This window comes from Hemiscyllium ocellatum, chromosome 2 (assembly GCF_020745735.1).
Source record: "Hemiscyllium ocellatum isolate sHemOce1 chromosome 2, sHemOce1.pat.X.cur, whole genome shotgun sequence".
Lineage (NCBI taxonomy): Eukaryota > Metazoa > Chordata > Chondrichthyes > Orectolobiformes > Hemiscylliidae > Hemiscyllium > Hemiscyllium ocellatum.
In genome coordinates this window covers 44,344,204-44,364,040 of record NC_083402.1, presented here as the reverse complement: position 1 = coordinate 44,364,040, position 19,837 = coordinate 44,344,204, and the positions used below count along the sequence as shown (strand labels likewise).

The 19,837-nt window shown below is 46.6% G+C and overlaps 1 protein-coding gene across 8 annotated transcripts in view; it reads left to right on the top strand.

The window, feature by feature from the left end:
• Positions 1–19,837, top strand: part of atg10 (ATG10 autophagy related 10 homolog (S. cerevisiae)) — a 262,479-nt gene that overhangs the window by 196,314 nt on the left and 46,328 nt on the right. For all 8 annotated transcript variants that reach the window (XM_060836478.1, XM_060836496.1, XM_060836448.1 and 5 more), the window contains one exon: positions 3,450–3,547. In XM_060836478.1, coding sequence (XP_060692461.1) covers positions 3,450–3,547 — 98 coding nt within the window. The remainder of the gene's footprint in view (positions 1–3,449; positions 3,548–19,837) is intronic.

The following is a 19,837-nucleotide window of genomic DNA, read 5'->3' as shown; positions in this document are numbered from 1 at the left end:
TCGAATCTCCTGCTCCTTGGATGCGCTTTTCCAGCAACACATTTTCAGCTCTGATCCTCCAGCATCTGCAGACCTCACTTTCTCCTCCTTCATTTAGGAAACCAAAAGCGACCAGAAATCAAACAATAAGAAGCTGCATTTGCTTCTTGGAACAGAAACAACTTACTCACACATTGATCAAATAGACAATTTGATAATAACAATTGAATTGAGCATCATCAGCATGGATTTGTGAATGGAAAATTGTGTTTGACAAACTTGTTGTGGAAGTTACTAACAAAATTTATTAAGCAGAGCCAATGATCATAGTTTATTTTGATTTTCAAAGGCTATTGATAAGATCCCCCACAGGAAGTTGGTCAGAAATATTGAAGCTCATCGGATAAGAATAATGCACTGGTACAAATGAATGATTTTCTAATGACAGGAAAACAGACATTAGGAATAGTGCGGCCATTCTCACATTGGTAGACAGTGACTAGGGCACCATAAGAATCTGAAGAGTGAAGAATAGCAGATGAAGTTTAATTTTGATAAATGTGAGGTATTGCACTTTGGTGAAACAACAAGGATAATTAAAAGTATGACCTTGGGTGATAGTATAGAACAGAGAGACCTAGAGGTTCAGGTACATAATTCATTAACGTATAAATCAGGTCATTAAGAATGCATTTGGCGCACTTGCCTTCATTGTTCAGACCTTTGAGTATAGGAGTTGGGACATTATGTTGAGGTTGTGTAGGATGTTGGTGAGGCCTTTTCTGGAGTATGTGTCCAGTTCTGGTTGCTTTGTTGTAAGAAGGATATTATTAAACTGGAGAGGGTTCAGAAGAGATTTATCAGGATGTTGCCGGAAATAGAGGGTTTGAGTTGGAAGGAAAGGCTGGGCCTTTTTTGCACTGAAGCGTGAGAGATTGCTGGCTGACCTTATAGAAGTTCATAAAATAATGAGGAATATAGATAAAGTGAATGGCAGAGGTCTTTTCCCGAGGGTGGGGGACTTCAAGGTTAGGAGGCATATTTTTAAGGTGAGAGGAGAAAGGTTTAAGCAAGATATGCGGGGCAGTTTCTTTTATACAGTGGTTCATACATGGAATGAACTTCCAGAGGAAGTGGTGGATGCTGGAACAGATTTAATATTTAAAAGACATTTGCATAAGTGCATGAATAATAAATGTTTGGAGAGATATGGGCTAAGTGCACACAAGTGGCACGAGCGTAGTTTGGGATTATGTTCGGTATGGACTGGTAAGACTGAAGGGTCTGTTGCCGGGCTGTATGTCCCTGACTCTATGATTCTACAATCAGTACTTGGACCCCAGCTGTTCACCAAGCATGTATATGAATCAGATGTGGGGACCAAACTTAATATTTTTAAATTTGATACAAATGTGAAGCAATGCTAAGTCAGAATATAGGCTTTGAGGAAGATGTCAAGCGGCTTCAGGAGAGTTTGGACAGGAGTAGGAAATGGGCAAGAACATAGCAGATAGAATATAATATGGAAGGACGTGAGTTATCCAGTTTGTAGGAGAAACAGATGTCCAAAGTATTTTTTTTTAAGTGGCAGGAGGTTGGAAGTTGTAGATATTCAAAGGGACCTAGGAGTCCCTGTAGATAAGTCACTGAAGGCTCATAGGCAGGTTCACCAAGCTCTTCGGGAAGTTAGTGAAATGTTCATATTTACTGCAAGAGGATTTGAGTACAAGAGTGAAGAAGTCTTGCTTCAGTTGTATAGGGGATTAGTTAGAGCACTATTGTACTGAGTGCAGTTTTGGTCTCCTTATTTCAGGAAGGATATTATTGCCACAGAGGATGCCATTTGAGTCTGACGTGAGGAGAAAGTCTTTTTACTCAGAGAGTTGTGAACCTTTGTAATTCCCTACGCAAGAGGACTATTGAAACTTACTTTTTCAGTAGGTTTAAGATAGAAATTGATAGTTTTTTTTACCATTGGCCAGAAAGAAATAGAAATGGTGTGAGCAAAGAAACTGTTTGATCAGCCATGATCGTACTGAACGGCCACTTCTGTTCCTCTGTGTAAGATTGATGTTGTGTGGTACCATGCAACATGTTTGTTCCCATGAGTGTTGACTGCTGACAACCATAATAAGCTCCCTGACTTTCTGTTTATGTTAAACAGGAGTAATGTGAACACTTGTAAAGTCCAGTTGATGAACCAGAGCCCAAAGAAGGCAAGGAAGGATGCTGTGAGCATTCAGTTGGCACAAGTGAGAGTGCTGTGAGCAAGCTGTTCTGAGATGTGTACTAGTCCAATCTGTGAGTTGGCAGCCTGTCCCTGTGCACAAAGTACCCTTGCAGCAGCATTCCATTAAAGTATGCTGGACCATCCAAAGTCCAAGATTTAAGTGCAGAGCTGTACTGTATTTGAATTGGAGAAATGGCATGATGGTGCAATGAGCTTGATATGTGTCAAATGCCAATGTTCATGGACATGGGATGAATGCAGTTGCTCCCACTGGAACATGGCCTGAGACCTGAGATGCTGGAGCAGTGAGCAGCAATGTGGAATCCCCAGGTGCCCACTCTGACCTTCATGTTATGAATTCTCACTGTCTAGTTTTTGTCTAATGGATGGAGGGAATGGGTGATTGCACTTTAATGAGGTAAGATTCAGTAATCATGAGGGCATTGATGAGTAATATTTCATGCTGATAAGCCTCTTACCATTCAGTACTGAGAATCTTTCTTCACCTTCCAAGACCTGGTTGGAAATTGTGACATTGACAAGAGCCTCTCTCGACATCCTGCTCAATTTTCACAGATTTCACCTCATAGCCCACATTGTCCAGAGGCTAGGGAGAATGCATCCAGGGTCTTCACTATTTAGCAGCTATGTTGTAGAGACGCAGATCAAATTTAATACATTGTTCTCTCCACTTTACAACCCAAGTCCTTGAATTCTAATAATAATGATTATATCACGACCTTGCATCACAGCCAATTTCTGTAAATTCTAAGCGATTCTCTTAATTTATTAATTGTTTCCCAGCACTCCAGTTAATTTTCTGTTCTCACTGTTTTATCAGGGATTATATATGATAATAATGCAGATATAAGGAAGAAACCAAAATAGCTATTGTATGTAATCTAAAATCACAAAAGTTTCAATAGGTCTGTTTTCTATCAGTGACCATCTTTTATAGTTCTGATGAAAGGTCAAAGACCTGAAATGTTAACTGCGGTTTTATTTCCTGCAATGCTGCTTGACCTGTTGATTGCTTTTAGTGTTTTCAGTTTTTGTTTCAATTTTGCAACAGCTGCAGCGTTTGTTTTGCTCTGTTGCTTTTGTAGTTGTTTGCTACTTCTGTCAAAAAGTTAGGGTGGAGAAGGGGATCTCAGAGATTGCATTTTATATAACATTTACCTTAATGTTGCACTTCACTTTTCACTAGAAATGGTAAAAAGTTATATTTTTATTATCCTAGATGGAAAGCCACTTACTTTGGAAGAAATTTGGGAGAATGTACATGATTGTTACAAAGAGCGACTTTTGCAAGGACCCTGGGATACTATTACACAACAGGTAATTAATTATACATTTATCTAAACTAATCGATTCTATGCATCAGTCAGTACATTTGAGCCAAGCCATTATTTTCACTTCAGGTTTGTAAACAGTCACTGTTCAGTTTATGGCCTTGACTCAGTGATAGAACTGTGTAAAGTCATATCCCATCAGCACTTCAGCCAACCCCTGATGCCTCGAGTATCCTCCATTGGTCCTTGGATGACTCAATGTCTCACCCCCTCACTGTCCATAATCAGTCAGACAGTCCTCTGAATCCACACATATATTATTGTGCATGTCTCAGTGATTTTTTTGAAAAAGCCCTCACCATCCAATACATTGGTTCCAATGTGGACAAACAAATAAGACCCAGAGGTGAGGTGAACATGACAGCACTTGACAGCAGAGCTGCCATTGACTGCGTGTGGCATCAAAGATCCCTACCAAAACTCAGGTCAGTGGAAATCAGGCTGAAAATTCTCCACTGGTTGGAGTCATTCCTGGCATGAAGGAAGATGGCTGTTGCAGCTGGAAGTCAGTCATGTCTGCTCTAGGACAACTTTACATGTTCGTGTCCTCGGCCAAGCTGCTTCATCAATGACCTTGCATCCACTGTATAACATTAAAAATGTGGACTCTTGCTGATGACTGCAAAATGTTTAGCAACATTCTCTATCCTCTGAAGGACTCCATGTTAAAATGCAGCAAGACCTGAACAATATCGAGGTTTAGACCGATAAGGGTGTTAAGACATGGGGTAAACTCTCCTGCTTAATTTAAACCAGCAACACAGAAAACATTTATCCCATGCAGTAATCTGTGAAAATTCAAGAGGCCAAGAACTATTTAAAGTTAAAATTAACAACTTTATTTCTTCAAGTATAACAGAGAATGATTAACTAATAATTATTTACATCTCCTTTCTCAAACCTATCTTTTGCCTTCCCCTTATACAATACTAGTCCGATAAAACTCCCAAAACAAAACTTCTTATCTCAAAACCAGGCAGCTTTCAGTTCTTCTCTGTATCGCTGTCTTCTTTTCTTCTTCTTGAGGATTCAGCTTCACAGGTTACTGATCGATAAAGGTACTTTTAAGAGAGTTATTTTTCAGGCTGTCCTCTCAACTGTTCAGTTTTCCTTGGTCTTGTACCCCCAAAGCATCAGATTGTGTCATTGGCTTTTAAGATCGTCAATATACCCAATTCAAACCTGATTGGAATTTGGTATTTTCGGGTATAATTTAAACTGGTTGGCTGAATTTGAATTTGTTTTTATCTCATAGCAACTCAGCCAGTGCTATCTGTTCTGAACCAAATATTGTAAATTCTCCAGCACTTAGTGAAGGATTTGGCAAGCACACCATCTTAAAAGTACAGTGCACTTCTACACCTTGACAGCAAGTGGCAAGTAGCTAGGCAATGTCCATCTCTAACGAGAGAATCTAACTATTGCCTCTTGAGATTCATTGGCATTACCATCAATGGGCACGTCCTGAATACGTGAATAAACATCCTGGCAGTCACCATTGACCAGAAACTGAACTGGACAAGCCAATGAATACTGTGTTTAAAAGAGCAGGTCAGAGGCTAGGAAACTTACAAGGATTACTCACCACCTGACTCCCTAAAGCCAGCCTACCAGTGTTCCCTGTAATACTCTTTATGAATGTGCAGGTCTGAGTGGACCAAGAGTGGAAGCAACTTTTGGAGTGTTTACAGCAGGCTCATTTCCTCAGTGGGTGCTACCATATTGTCTGGTAACATACTCTTCCATCAGGACACCTTTGGTTGTCTTATAACATCAGCAATGTTTGCGCCAAATGTTGCTCTCATCACCAGCGAAACGTAGGCCTGGCAATTGAGGAATGCAATCAAGACATTGACTTCGTCCAATGAAGTCAAAGGGAGAACACTGGGATGGCTACATTACTGGCGCCACGGTAGCAAAGTTATAGAAGTAACGCAGAAATGTGGTTGGACTGTGAAGGATGTTGGAAGGAAATATCTTTCCCCTGTCTGGAATCTCTTTCGCCAAACCAAACATTCTCGGTATATGAGTAAGGCAGTGCCCAGCTCTGCATTGAATCTCAGCATTCTTCAGAGGGCAGGGGAGAAGTATTTGCATCTGTGCAGCCAGTAGTGGTGGAAGCACAGTCTCTGAGGATGCTTAGCCATTGCACTCATACAATCAAGGATTCTAGTATTTTCTAACCACTGCCATCGGGTTGGAATGTGAGAGAACTGGGGAGTGTTCTCCAGACTGCCCCCTCTTCTTCCTCCACTTTGCTTGAAAAAGGTCCAAAATGTTACTGCCCATGAAGGATCCCTGTTCACAGGAGTGCACCCTGCAGCTGCAGCTATGTACAGTTACTGCAAAGGCTAGCCTTGTGCATGCAGTTTACTTCCAATGGTCACATTGCCATCATTTTGCAATAAAGGCTGTGTTTGGACTTGTAAGCCGTAGTGCAAAATGAAATCCTTAGTCATTGAAATGTGTTGCATTGAGAAATCACTGGCCTCTTGGCCAACTGGTATACAAAGGGCATAACATTAAAAGGATCATGCAGCTCATGTGACATGAAGGGGAGATGGCTGTACATTTGTAACCGCCATTTCTGCTTTGTCACTGTATCGCTCCACCATCTTCCAGTCTGTGAGATCCATCCTGAGATCCACACCCTTGCATTCCTTCATCAGAAGTTTCTTCTTGGAGCAGAGGAGACTGAGGTGGGGGAGGGGACATGATAGAGATGTCAAACATTAAGAGGGGCATGGATAGGGTAGGCAGGAAAATACATTCCCCCTTGGTAGAGTCAGTGGCCGGGGGCGTGGGGATAGATTTAAGATACTTTGCAGCAGGTTTCGAGGGGATGTGAGGAAAAGGTTTTTTTACCCAGAAGGTGATGGGAATCTGGAGCTCACTAACTGTACATGTGGTGGAGATAGAAGCTGTTGTGACATTTCAGGGGTATTTTGACATGCACTTGTGATGCCAATTCAGTCAAAGCCATGGGCCAATTCCGGAAAATGGGATGAGAATAGCTAGGTGCTTGTTTTTGATCAAGGAGACTTGCTGGGCTGAAGGGCCACTTTCTGTGCTATATACCTCTATGTCATTTCCTCTCCTAAGAAAATTCCCTTTTGTTAAGTGAGCTTATGGGTGGCGTAGCTGACAGCAATGATGAGGGACACCATATCTGCAGTAAATTGCACCAGCCTGCCTAAGCATTCGGCATGTTGGATCTTCATTTTTAGCAGATATACGATGTGCTTGGTAACAGTGTGGTCGATCAGGGTGGGTATACGGCGTGCTCAATCAGGGCGGGTATACCGTGTGGTCGATCAGTGCGGGTATACCATGTCTTTGATCACGGTGGGTATACCGTGTGCTCGATCAGGGTGGGTATACCGTGTGTTTGATCAGGGAGGGTATACTGTGTGCTCGATCAGGGTGGATATACGATGTGTTCAATCAGGGTGGGTATACTGTGTGTTCAATCAGGGCGGGTATACGGTGTGCTCGATCAGGGCGGGTATACGATGTGTTCGATCAGGACGGGTATACTGTGTGCTCGATCAAGGCGGTTACGTGATGCGCTCGATCACAGCGGGTATACGGTGCCCTCGATCATGGCAGGTATACCGTGCGTACGATCAGGGCGGGTATACACTGTGTTCGATCACCGTGAGTATACCATGTGTTTGATCAAGGCAGGTATACAGTGTGTTCGATCAGGGCGGGTATACCGTGTGTTCTGATCAGGGCGGGTATACCGTGCATTCGATCAGAGCGGGTATATGGTGCGCTCGATCAAGGCAGGTACACTATGCGCTCGATCACGACCGGTATACGGTGTGCTTGATCAGGGCGGGTATACCACGTGCTCATTCAGAACAGGTATATGGTGCGCTTGGTCACGGCGGGTATACCGTGTGTTCGATCAGGACAGGTATACCGTGTGTTTGATCAGGGTGGGTGTATGGTGTATTCGATCAGGGTGGGTATACGGAGCGATCGATCAGGGCGGGTATACCGTGTGTTCGATCAGGGAGGGTATACCGTGTGCTCGATCAGGGCGGGTATACCGTGTGCTCGATCACAGCGGGTATACAGTGGGCTTGATCAGGGCAGGTATACCGTGTACTTGATCAGTGCGGGTGTACCGTGTTTTCGATCATGGCGGGTATACGGTGTGTTTGATCACGTTGGGTATACGGTGTGCTCGATCAGGGCGGGTATACGATGTGCTCGATCCGGGTGGGTTTATGGTGTGTTCAATCAGGGCGGGTATACAGTGTGCTGGATCAGGGTGGGTATACGGTGTGTTCGGTCAGGGTGGGTATACTGTGTGTTCGATCCCGACGGGTATACGGTGTGCTGGATCAGGGCGGGTATACCGTGTATCGATCTAGTCGGGTATACCGTGTGTTAGATCACGGCGGCTATACGGCATGCTCAATCAAGGCGGGTACACGCGCTCGATCACTGCGGGTATAAGGTGTGCTCAATCAGGGCCGGTATACCGTGTGTTCGATCAGGGCGGGTATACCGTGCGCTCGATCAGGGCGGGTGTACGGGGTGTCGATCACGGCGGGTATACAGTGTGCTCCAACAGGGCGGTATGTGGCGCGTTCAATCAGGGCGGGTATACCATGTGCTCGATCAGGGCGGATATACTGTGTGCCCGATCACGGCGGGTATAAGGTGTGCTCGATCAGGGCGGATATACTGTGTGCCCGATCACGGCGGGTATAAGGTGTGCTCTATCACGGCGGGTCTACCGTGTGCTCAATCAGGGCGGGTATACCGTGCATTCGATCACGGTGGGTATATGGTGTGCTCGATCAGGTCGGGTATACGGTGCGCTCAATCGCGGCGGGTATACCGTGTGCTCGATCAGGGCGGGTATACGTGTACTCGATCAGGGCGGGTATACCATGTGCTCGATCAGGGCGGGTATACTGTGTGTTCGATCAGGGCGGGTATACGGCATGCTCAATCAAGGCGTGTACACGCGCTTGATCATGGCCGGTATAAGGTGCGCTCGGTCATGGCGGGTATACTGTGTTCTCGATCAGGGCCGGTATACCGTGCGCTTGATCTGGGCCGGTATACAACATGCTCATTCAGGACAGGTATACGGTACGCTCGGTCACGGCGAGTATACCGTGTGCTCGATCAGGGCGGGTATACCGTGTGCTCGATCAGGGCGGGTATACCGTGTGTTCGATCAGGGCGGATATACGGTGCGCTCGATCATGGCGGGTATACCGTGCGTTCAATCACAGCAGGTATACAGTGTGCCCGATCAAGGCAGGTACACGATGTGCTTGATCAGGGCGGGTATACGGTGCATTCGATCACGGCAGGTATACGGTACGTTCGATCGGGGCGGGTATACCATGTGTTCGATCGGGGCGGGTATACGGTGCGGTCGATCAGGGTGGGTATACTGTGCGTTCGATCACGGCGGGTATACGGTACGTTCAATCGGGGCGGGTATACCGTGTGTTCGATCAGGGCGGATATACCGTGTTCTCGATCAGGGCGGGTATACTATGCAGTGAAGCAAGGCAGGTACGCGATGCACTCGATCACGGCGGATATACGGTGTGCTCGATCAGGGCGGGTATACCATGTGTTCGATCAGGGCGGGTATACCATGCGTTCGATCAGGGCGGGTATACCGTGCGTTCGATCAGGGCAGGTATAAAGTGTGCTCCAACAGAGCGGGTATGTGGCGCGCTCGATCACGGCGGGTATACATGTACCCGATCAGGGCGGGTATACCGTGTGTTCGATCACAGTGGATATACCGTGTGCTCGATCCGGACAGGTATACAGTGTGCACCAACAGGGCGGGTATGTGGCGCACTCGATCACAGCGGGTATACGGTGTGCTCGATCACGGCTGGTATACCGTTGTTCGATCAGGGTGGGTATACCGTGTACTTGATCAGGACGAGTATACCCTGTGATCGATCAGGGCTGGTATACAATGTGCTCGATCAGGACAGGTATGCCGTGTGCTGATCAGGACGGGTATACCGTGCGTTCGATCAGGGCGGGTATACCGTGTGCTCGATCAGGGCGGGTATATGGTGTGCTCGATCAGGGCGGGTATACCGTGCGTTCGATCAGGGCAGGTATACCATGTGTTTGATCACGGCGGGTATACGGTGCGCTCGATCAGGGCGGGTGTATGGTGTGCTCGATCAGGGCAGGTACACGGTGCGCTCGATCAAGGCGGGTATATGTTGTCCTCGATCAGGACGAACGTACCGTGTGTTTGATTAGGGCGGGTATACGGTGTGCTCGATCAGGGCAGGGATATGATGTGCTCGCTCAGGCCGGGTATACGGTGTGCTCGATCACGGCGGGTATATCATGTGCTCAATCAGGGCGGGTATACCGTGCGTTCGATCAGGGCAGGTATACGGTGCACTCGATCAAGGTGGATACACGATACACTCGATCTCAGCGGGTATATGTTGTCCTCGACCATGGCGGGTCTACCATGTGCTCGATCATGGCGGGTATACGGTGTGCTCGATCAAGACGGGTACACTATGCGCTCAATCATGGCGGGTATACGGTGTGTTCGCTCAGGACTGGTATACCATGTGCTCGATCATGGCGGGTATATGGTGTGCTTGATCAAGGCGGGTACACTATGCGTTCAATCACGGCGGGTATACGGTGTGATCGATCAGGGTGGGTATACCGTGTGCTCGATCAGGACAGGTATACAGCGTGCTCGATCAGGGCGGGTATACCGTGTGCTCGATCAGGAGGGGTATATGATGTGCTCGATCATGGCGGGTATACCGTGTGCCCAATTAGAACGGGTACATGATGCACTCGATCACAGCAGGTATACCGTGTGCTTGATCAGTGCAGGTATATCATGTTTTCGATCACGGCGGGTATACCGTGTGCTCGATCAGGGTGGGTATACAGTGTGCTCGATCAAGGCGGGTATACCATGCGTTCGATCAGGGCGGGTACATGGTGCGCTCGATCAAGGCGGGTACACGATGCGCTCGATCAAGGTGGGTACACGCTACACTCGATCTCAGCAGGTATATGTTGTCCTCGATCAGGGCGGATATACAGTGTGCTCGATCATGGCAGGTATACCATGTGTTCGATCACGGCGGGTACACGATGCGCTCGATCATGGCGGGTATACCATGTGCTCGATCAGGGCTGGTATACGTTGCGCTAGATCGCGGCGGGTATACCGTGCGTTCGATCAGGACGGGTATACCGTGTGTTCGATCATGGTGCGTATACGGTGTGCTTGGTCACGGCGGGTATTCCATATGCTCGATCAGGGCGAGTACACGATGCGTTCGATCTCGGCGGGTATACGGTGTACTCAATCAGGTTGGGTATATGGTGTGCTTGATCACAGCGGGTATACGGTGTGTTCGGTCATGGGTATGCGGTGTGCTCGATCACGGCACGTATACCGTGTACTCGATCGGGGGGGTATACGGTGTGCTCGGTCATGGTGGGTATACGCTGTGCTTGATCAGGACGGGTATACCATGTGCTCTATCAGGGCGGATACAGGATGCGCTCAATCTCAGCGGGTATACAATGTACTTGATCAGGGCGGGCATATCGTGTGTTCGATCAGGGCGGGTATACCATGGGTTCGATCAGAGCAGTTTTACTGTGTGCTTGATCATGGCGGGTGTACGGTGCGTTCGATCAAGGCGGGTGTACAATGTGCTCGATTGTGGCAGGTATACTGTGTGTTCGATCAGGGCGAGTATACGGTGTGTTCGATCAGGGTGGGTATACCGTGTGCTCAATCACGGCAGGTATACCGTGTACTCGATCAGGACGGGTATATCGTGTGTTCGATCAGGGCGGGTATACCGTGGGTTCGATCAGGGCGGGTATATCGTGCGCTCGATCATGGCGGGTATACAGTGTGCTCGATCAGAGCAGTTTTACTGTGTGCTCGATCATGGCGGGTGTACGGTGCGTTCGATCAAGGCGGGTGTACAATGTGCTCGATTGTGGCAGGTATACCGTGTGTTCGATCAGGGCGGGTACACAATGCGCTCGATCAAACGGGCGTACCATGTGTTCGATCAGGGCAGGTGTGCTGTGTGTTTCTCAAGGCGGGTATACGGTGCACTCGATCACAGCGGGTTTACAGTGTACCCGATCAGGATGGGTATACTGTGCGATCAATCAGGGTGGGTATACCTTGTGCTTGATCATGGCGGGTGTATGGTGTGCTCAATCATGGCGGGTATACAAAGTGCTCGATCAGGGCGCGTACACGTTCCACTCGATCATGGCAGGTATACCGTGTGCTCAATCAGGTCAGGTATACCGTGCACTCGATTATGGTGGTTATACCGTGCACACGATCTGGGCGGGTATTCCATGCGTTCAATATGGGCGGGTATACCGTGTGCTCGATCAGGACGGGTATACCCTGTGCTCGATCATGGTGGGTATACTGTGCATTCGTTCATGGTGGGTATATGGTGCACTCAATCAAGGCGGGTACATGATGCGCTCATCACGGCAGGTATATGGTGTGCCCGAAATGGGCGGTTATCGGGTGTGCTCAATCATGGCACATATACCGTTTACTCGATCAGGGCGGGTATACTGTGTGCTCGATCAGTGCAGGTATACCGTGTTCTCAATCATGGCATGTGCTCGATCAGGGTGGGTATACCGTGCGCTCGATAATGGCGGGTATACAATGTGCTCCATCAGGGCGGGTATGCCATGTGCTCGATCACATGGGTATACCTTGCGCTCCATCACGGCGGGTGTACAATGTGTTCGATCAGGGCAGGTATATGGTGCATTCGATCAGAGCGGGTACACGACGCGCTCGATTACGGCGGATATAACGTGTGCTCGATCATGGCGGGTATACAGTGTGCTCGATCAGGACGGGTACACGATGCGCACGATCGGGTGGGTATACCGTATGCCCGATCATGGCAGTTATACGATATGCACGATCAGAGCGGGTACACGACGCGCTCGATTACGGCGGATATAACGTGTGCTCGATCATGGCGGGTATACAGTGTGCTCGATCAGGACGGGTACACGATGCGCACGATCGGGTGGGTATACCGTATGCCCGATCATGGCAGTTATACGATATGCACGATCAGGGCGGGTACACGATGTGCTCGATCCGGGCGGGTATACCGTATGCTCGATCACGTTGGGTATACCTTGTGCTCGATCAGGGCAGGTATACGGTGTGCTCGATCAGGGCGGGTATACGGTGTGCTCGATCACGGCAAGTATACTGTGTGCTCGATCACAGCGGTTACACTGTGTGCTCGATCAAGGTTGGTATACCGTGTGCACGATCAGGACGGGTACACGATGCGCTCAATCAGGGCGGGTATACTGTGTGCCCGGTCACGGCGTGTATCTGGTGTGCTTGATCAGGACGGGTATACCGTGTGCTCGATCAGGGCAGGTATACGGTATGCTCGATCAGGGCGGGTATACCGTGTGCTCGATCACGGCGGGTATACCGTGTGCTCGATCACGGCGGGTATATCGTGTTCTCGATCAGGGTGGGTATACGGTGCACTCGATCAAGGTAGGTGCATGATGCCCTCGATCACAGCGGTTACATGGTGTGCTCGATTATGGCGGGTATACGATGGGCTTGGCCAGGGCGGCTATACCTTTGTGCTCGATCACGTGGGTATACATTGCGCTCCATCACCACAGGTATACGATGCGCTCGATCACATCGGGTATACGGTGTACTCTTTCCTGTTGATGTTAGAGTGGTCTCAATGCTTTATAGATGTGGTAAATTGCATTGGGAAGCTCACTGCCCTGGCTGTTTATCTGCCTGGCTCCCAGCACACAGGGGAAAGTGAATAGGTTAGTATAGAGCATGCGTCTCCTCCAGATTCATTTGCTTGGACGCATATAATCTTCTTCAGAGATCCCCAGTAGCTCACTGGAATGATGTAGGCTCCAACATCCGAGGACATCCTGAGGCAGCTTCTGCATCACTTGTCCGTCAGTTGCTTCAGAGCCTGGAGGTGAGACATTGCCACAGATGTTGTGCTTCTGCAAGCTGACTGACAGCTGGTTGTACCAACCTTCACCTCCGCTTCCTTTTGCGAGTTTTTCAGAAGAATGTCAGGCTTGATCATGCCATCAGGAGATCTCCAAAGGCAGTCATTTAACGCAGATAGTCATCTTCCTGTTTAACTTCTATCCCGCAAGCCATGTAATGCTTCAGCTAATCTGAGTGGTGGATTGAATACATTCCCAAAGCTCTGTTTCTTTGTGTGTAGCTGAGACATCATGAGACTGCAGTCAGGCAATAATACACGATGGCTCCATGACCCATGAGATCTTGTTGGAATGTGACGTGAATTGACTTGATTAGCTAGTTATGTGGAAACGGATTTTCTCATGATTCTCCATCCACTGGAGTCATGATAAACGAGATCCCCTTCGATACTTGAAAGTCGAAGATACAACTCAGAAAAACTTACTACTCCCACTTTGGGTATCCCCTTTTCAAAATCAAAGAGAATTCACTGTTTGCCTGGAAAGTTAAGAGCTCCAGCTGCCCCCGAACCCCTAGCAAATGCCTCCTATTTCCTCACCAGTTTTCTGTCTCAGTTGCTTCCATTCTCTGCATGGACCTAACTACATGCTTCCTGCCAATCCCGTCCATATGATGTTTCATGATCCCATTTCTGCCCGAGGAGTCTATCACAATCCAAGTTGTGGAAGTGTCAGTGTTGGACTGAGGTGGACTAGATCAGAAATCAGATAACACCAGGTTATAGTCCAACAGTAATCTAATCTAATCTAATCTCTCAGGTTTATTTGAAATTCCAAGCCTTCGCAATGCTGCCTCTTCATCAGATGGAACCTGACGAAGGGGCAGTGCTCTGGAAGCTTGTGATTTCAGACAAACCTGTTGGACTACAACCTGCTGTCATCTGATTTCTAACCCAGTCCAAGTACCACTACCCCTCCTAATCAAAGTCACCTGTACCTTCACTTTCTTTGATTTTGCTACGTACCCGCCCCTCCCCCACCCAACCTACCACGTCTCTCATTATCACAACAAATTCCCTCCTAGGACTGTCATTATTCCCTCTGCAGCACAATACAACTAGACAAATTTCTAAACCTGAGCTGCCTGCAGCAGGGACTGACTGTAGTGCATTCACAAACAAACTTGCCCGCTCCTAGACTGACTGTGCCCTCCCAAACCACCTCCCATCAACCCCACTATTAGACCACCAGTGATTCACCCTCCCATACTGTCAATGGCCCACCCTGACAAACTGGGGCCACTTACAGAAAGACTGTGGTCCACCTGAACCCCGCTAAACACCTTTCCCTTTTCTATTCACATATTTCTGTCCACTCCTTCCTGCCCTCTAACATGGACCATGTAATGCAGCTTCCCTTCCCCTTGGATACTGTGACCATACTTGTAGAGCCTACAGCTTTACTCAGCTGCAGCATCCTTCAGACATTTATGACCTGCAATTTGAGAGGGAGAGGGTACAGTCGGAAGTGACAGTATTTCTGTTGAACAAAGGGAGCTATGGAGCTATAAGGGAGGAGCTGGCCAAAGTTCAATGGTGCAATACCTTAGCAGGGATGACCGTGGAGGAACAATGGCGGATATTTCTCGGTATAATGCAGAAGTTGCAGGATCAGTTCATTCCTAAAAGGAAGAAAGATCCCAGGAGGAGGCATGGGCGGCCGTGGCTGACAAGGGAAGTTAAGAAACATATGAAGTTAAAAGAGAAAAAGTATAATGTAGCAAAGATAAATGGGAAAACAGAGGACTGGGAAGCTTTTAAAGAACAACAAAGGATTACTAAGAAGGAAATACGCAGAGGAAAGATGAGCTACGAAGGTAAACTGGCCAATAATATAAAGGAGGATAGTAAAAGCTTTTTTAAGTATGTGCAAGGTAAAAAAATGGTTAAGACTAAAATTGGGCCCTTGAAGACAGAAACAGGGGAATATATTATGGGGAACACAGAAATGGCAGAAGAATTAAATGGATACTTCAGATCTGTGTTCACTGGGAAGACACAAGCAATCTCCCTGAGGTAACAGTGGCTGAAGGACCTGAACTTAAGGGAATCTATATTTGCCAGAATTTGGTGTTGGAGAGACCGTTAGGTCTGAAGGTTGATAAGTCTCCGGGGCCTGATGGTCTACATCCCAGGGTACTGAAGGAGGGGCTTGGGAAATCGTGGATGCGTTGGTGATTATTTTCCAGAGTTAGATAGATTCGGGGTCGGTTCCTGAGGATTGGAGAGTGGCTAATGTTATACCACTTTTTAAGAAAGGTGGGAAAGAGAAAGCAGGAAATTATAGACCAGTTAGTCTGACCTCAGTGGTGGGAAAGATGCTGGAGTCTATTATAAAGGATGAAATTACAGCATATCTGGATAGTAGTAACAGGATAGGACAGAGTCAGCATGGATTTATGAAGGGGAAATCATGCTTGACTAATCTTCTTGACTTTTTGAGGATGTAACTCTGAAGATGGACAAGGGAGATCCAGTAGATGTAGTGTACCTGGACTTCCAGAAAGCTTTTGATAAAGTCCCACACAGAAGGTTAATGAGTAAACTTAGGGCGCATGGTATTGGAGGCAAAGTACTAGATTGGATTGAAAATTGGTTGGCTGACAGGAAACAAAGGGTAGTGATAAACGGCTCCATTTCGGAATGGCAGGCAATGACCAGTGGGGTACCGCAGGGATCCGTGCTGGGACCGCAGCTTTTTACAATATATGTTAGTGATATAGAAGATGGTATCAGCAATAACATAAGCAAATTTGCTAATGATACAAAGCTGGGTGGCAGGGTGAAATGTGATGAGGATGTTAGGAGATTACAGGGTGACCTGGACAAGTTAGGTGAGTGGGCAGATGCATGACAGATGCAGTTTAATGTGGATAAATGTATGGTTATCCACTTTGGTGGCAAGAACAGGAAGGCAGATTAGTACCTAAATGGAATTAATTTAGGTAAAGGGGCAGAGAGATCTGGGTGTTCTTGTACACCAGTCAATGAAGGTAAGCATGCAGATACAGCAGGTAGTGAAGAAGACTAATAGCATGCTGGCCTTCATAACAAAAGGAATTGAGTATAGAAGCAAAGAGGTGCTTCTGCAGCTGTACACGGCCCTGGTGAGACCACACCTGGAGTATTATGTGCAGTTCTGGTCTCCAAATTTGAGGAAGGACTTTCTGACTATTGAGGGAGTGCAGTATAGGTTCACGAGGTCAATTCCTGAAATGGAGGGATTACCTTACACTGAAAGATTGAAGTGACTGGGCTTGTATCCCGTTGTGTTTAGAAGACTGAGAGGGGATCTGATTGAGACATATAAGATTATGAAAGGAATGGACACTCTGGCAGCAGGAAACATGTTTCCGCTGATGGGTGAGTGCCGAACCAGAGGACACAGCTTAAAAATACAGGGTAGACCATTTAGGACAGAGATGAGGAGAAACTTCTTCACCCAGAGAGTGGTGGCTGTGTGGAATGCTCTGCCCCAGAGGGCAGTGGAGGCCCAGTCTCTGGATTCATTTAAGAAAGAGTTGGATAGAGCTCTCAAAGATAGTGGAATCAAGGGTTATGGAGATAAGGCAGGAAGTGAATACTGATTAGGAATGATCAGCCATGATCATATTGAATGGCGGTGCAGGCTCGGAGGGCCTACTCCCTGCACCTATTGTCTATTGTCTATTGTCTATGAATACAAAGATAAACAGCAATTAGTTAACCCAAAGTCCAGGAGAAAGGGAGCTTGGAAGATGTCTTCTACGTCGTGGTTGTATATCTGAAATGTTGAATTTATTGATTGGACTGAAATTAATTGGAAAGGCTAACTTAATTTTGGCAAGTTGGGCTTTTAATGAGCTGCTCGTGCATGCAGATAAGCTTCTCCTCATCTGTTTATCGCAAAGTTTTCCTGCCTTTTTGAGGTCAGAGAAATGAATTGCCAAATTTCACTTCCATGGTGAGAATCTGACTTTTTGCCTCTCACCTGATTGATTTCACCCAACCACCACCCTTACCTCCTGTAGAATCTGAACATCTTGCCCCAAATACCAGCAGTGCATAGCAACGTTAGCAAACAGTTTAACTAAAAATAATAGGGTGGAATTTGCATGGAAGAGAAAGTGAGGACTGTAGATGCTGGAGATCAGAGTCGAGAATAAGGTGCTGGACAAGCACAGCATGCCAGGCAGCATCCAAGGATCAGGAAAATCAACATTTCAGGCATAAGCCCTTCTTCAGGATGTTGCCTGACCTGCTGTGCTTTTCCAGCACCACACTGTGGTGTCTGCATGTAGTCCATTTCCCCCCATTATGTGGCCCCCAGCCTCCAGAACTCAATTGAAATTTTGAGTTTGGTGTTTTTGCTTGTTACTTGCTCTCTAACAGCTTCCACAAAAGTTAACCTTCTTTATCTACAGTGAATGAAAAGGAAGTCACATGACCTTTCCTTTGCTAAAACCTCAAAGCAGTTTGGTTTCCTGTGTTATGCTCATTTATTCCTTAATAACTTTAAGCTATTAATTGATGACAATCCCATCCAAACTAGAACATTATTTAAGAATCTTATTGGGATGCTCTTCTTCAAGATCCCTGAATGGGATTTTCAGAGAAAGATTACAGCCTAATGTGACTCTCTCTGTTTAAATCTTCCTTATGTTTTTCTTTAATGGGAATTTTGTTTTGCTTTCCTGTCTTATTCTCTGAGCTCCACATCCACCACATCTTCCCCACTCTGTGGATGGAAAAGCAAATCCCTGTCCTTGTGTCACACTGATTTTTCTGTGGCTTGTTTTAGGGCAAGCATGTGCAACTCATGTCTACTGTAAAACTATGTTGTGGTGCAAAGCTTTATCCCACAGATCATTGCTGAATGGTATCAATTTGATAAATGATAAAGAAATGGTCTTGCTTCAGTTTGGAGGTTAGCTTACTCTTGGTGTTTGTGTATGACAACTAGTATGAAAACGAAGTCCTGCAAATGCTGGAGATCTAACATAAAAACAGAACGTTCTGGTCACTTGCAACAGTTCCATTCCTTCATGCCTATACACACATATTCACCATAGTCAATCTAATACAATATGTTACAATACAGGAATAGGCCCTTCAGCCCACTAAACCTGCATTAATTCCTAGTCCTTATTTAGACCCATTACTTATTACTCATCCATGGTTTCTATCCCTCTGTTTGCCTCACATTTATGTGTCTATCAAGATGCACCTTAAACGTTGCAGTGGCATGCCTGCTTCCACCACCTCCACTGGCAGTGCGTTCTAGGTGCCCATCACCCTCTGGGTGAAGGGTTTCCCTGCACTTCTCCCCTAAACTTTCCCCCTCTCACCATGAACCTGTACCCTCTTGTAGTTGACCTTTGCACCCTGAGGAAAAAGCCTCTGACTATCCCTCTCATAATTTTGTAGACTTGGCTATTCGGTCTCCCCCTCAGCCTCCGTCTTTCCAGTGAAAACAATCTGAGTTTATCCAACCTCTCATAACTAAAACACTCCAGAACAGGTGACAGTCCTTCTGCCCATGAAGGGCTTTTGCCCGAAACGTCGATTTCGCTGCACTTTGGATGCTGCCTGAACTGTTGTGCTCTTCCAGCACCACTGATCCAGAATCTGGTTTCCAGCATCTGCAGTCATTGTTTTGACCTCCTATTCCAATGAGGCCCAGCACAAACTGGAGGAGCAGCAACCATTTCTGATCAGCACTTGAATTCAACAATTTCAGACCGTGAACTCTGTGCTCCATTTTGATTCCATTCTCCCCCATATGCCAGTCTGTATTTTGTCCTCATGCTTTTGTTTTTTGATCGAGCTCCACTTTATTCTGCTGTTTACACTGACTGATGCTTTGTTTCATTCCCTGTTACTGTTCATTTGCTTTTTTTTCCATTACACCTGCCCTCTAACATATCCCTGACCTTTTCTGTTCCCCTCCCCACATTTCAAAGCATTACATTTCTACATCTCATGAGTTCCAAAGCATCATTATCAGACTCAGAACTTTAACTCTGTTTGCCTGTCCACAAATGCTGCAAACCTGCTGAGTTTATCCAGCACTTTCTGTTTTTATTGAAGGCTAGTTTTGGCACAAGCATTTCTTCACAACAGTTAAGATATATGTGTTATTTCTTCTCTCTATACTTTTTATGGAAACCTTTCCTAAGTTGTACTCTCCTGGAGTTTTGGCAGTTACTGCCCACAGTGCAAGA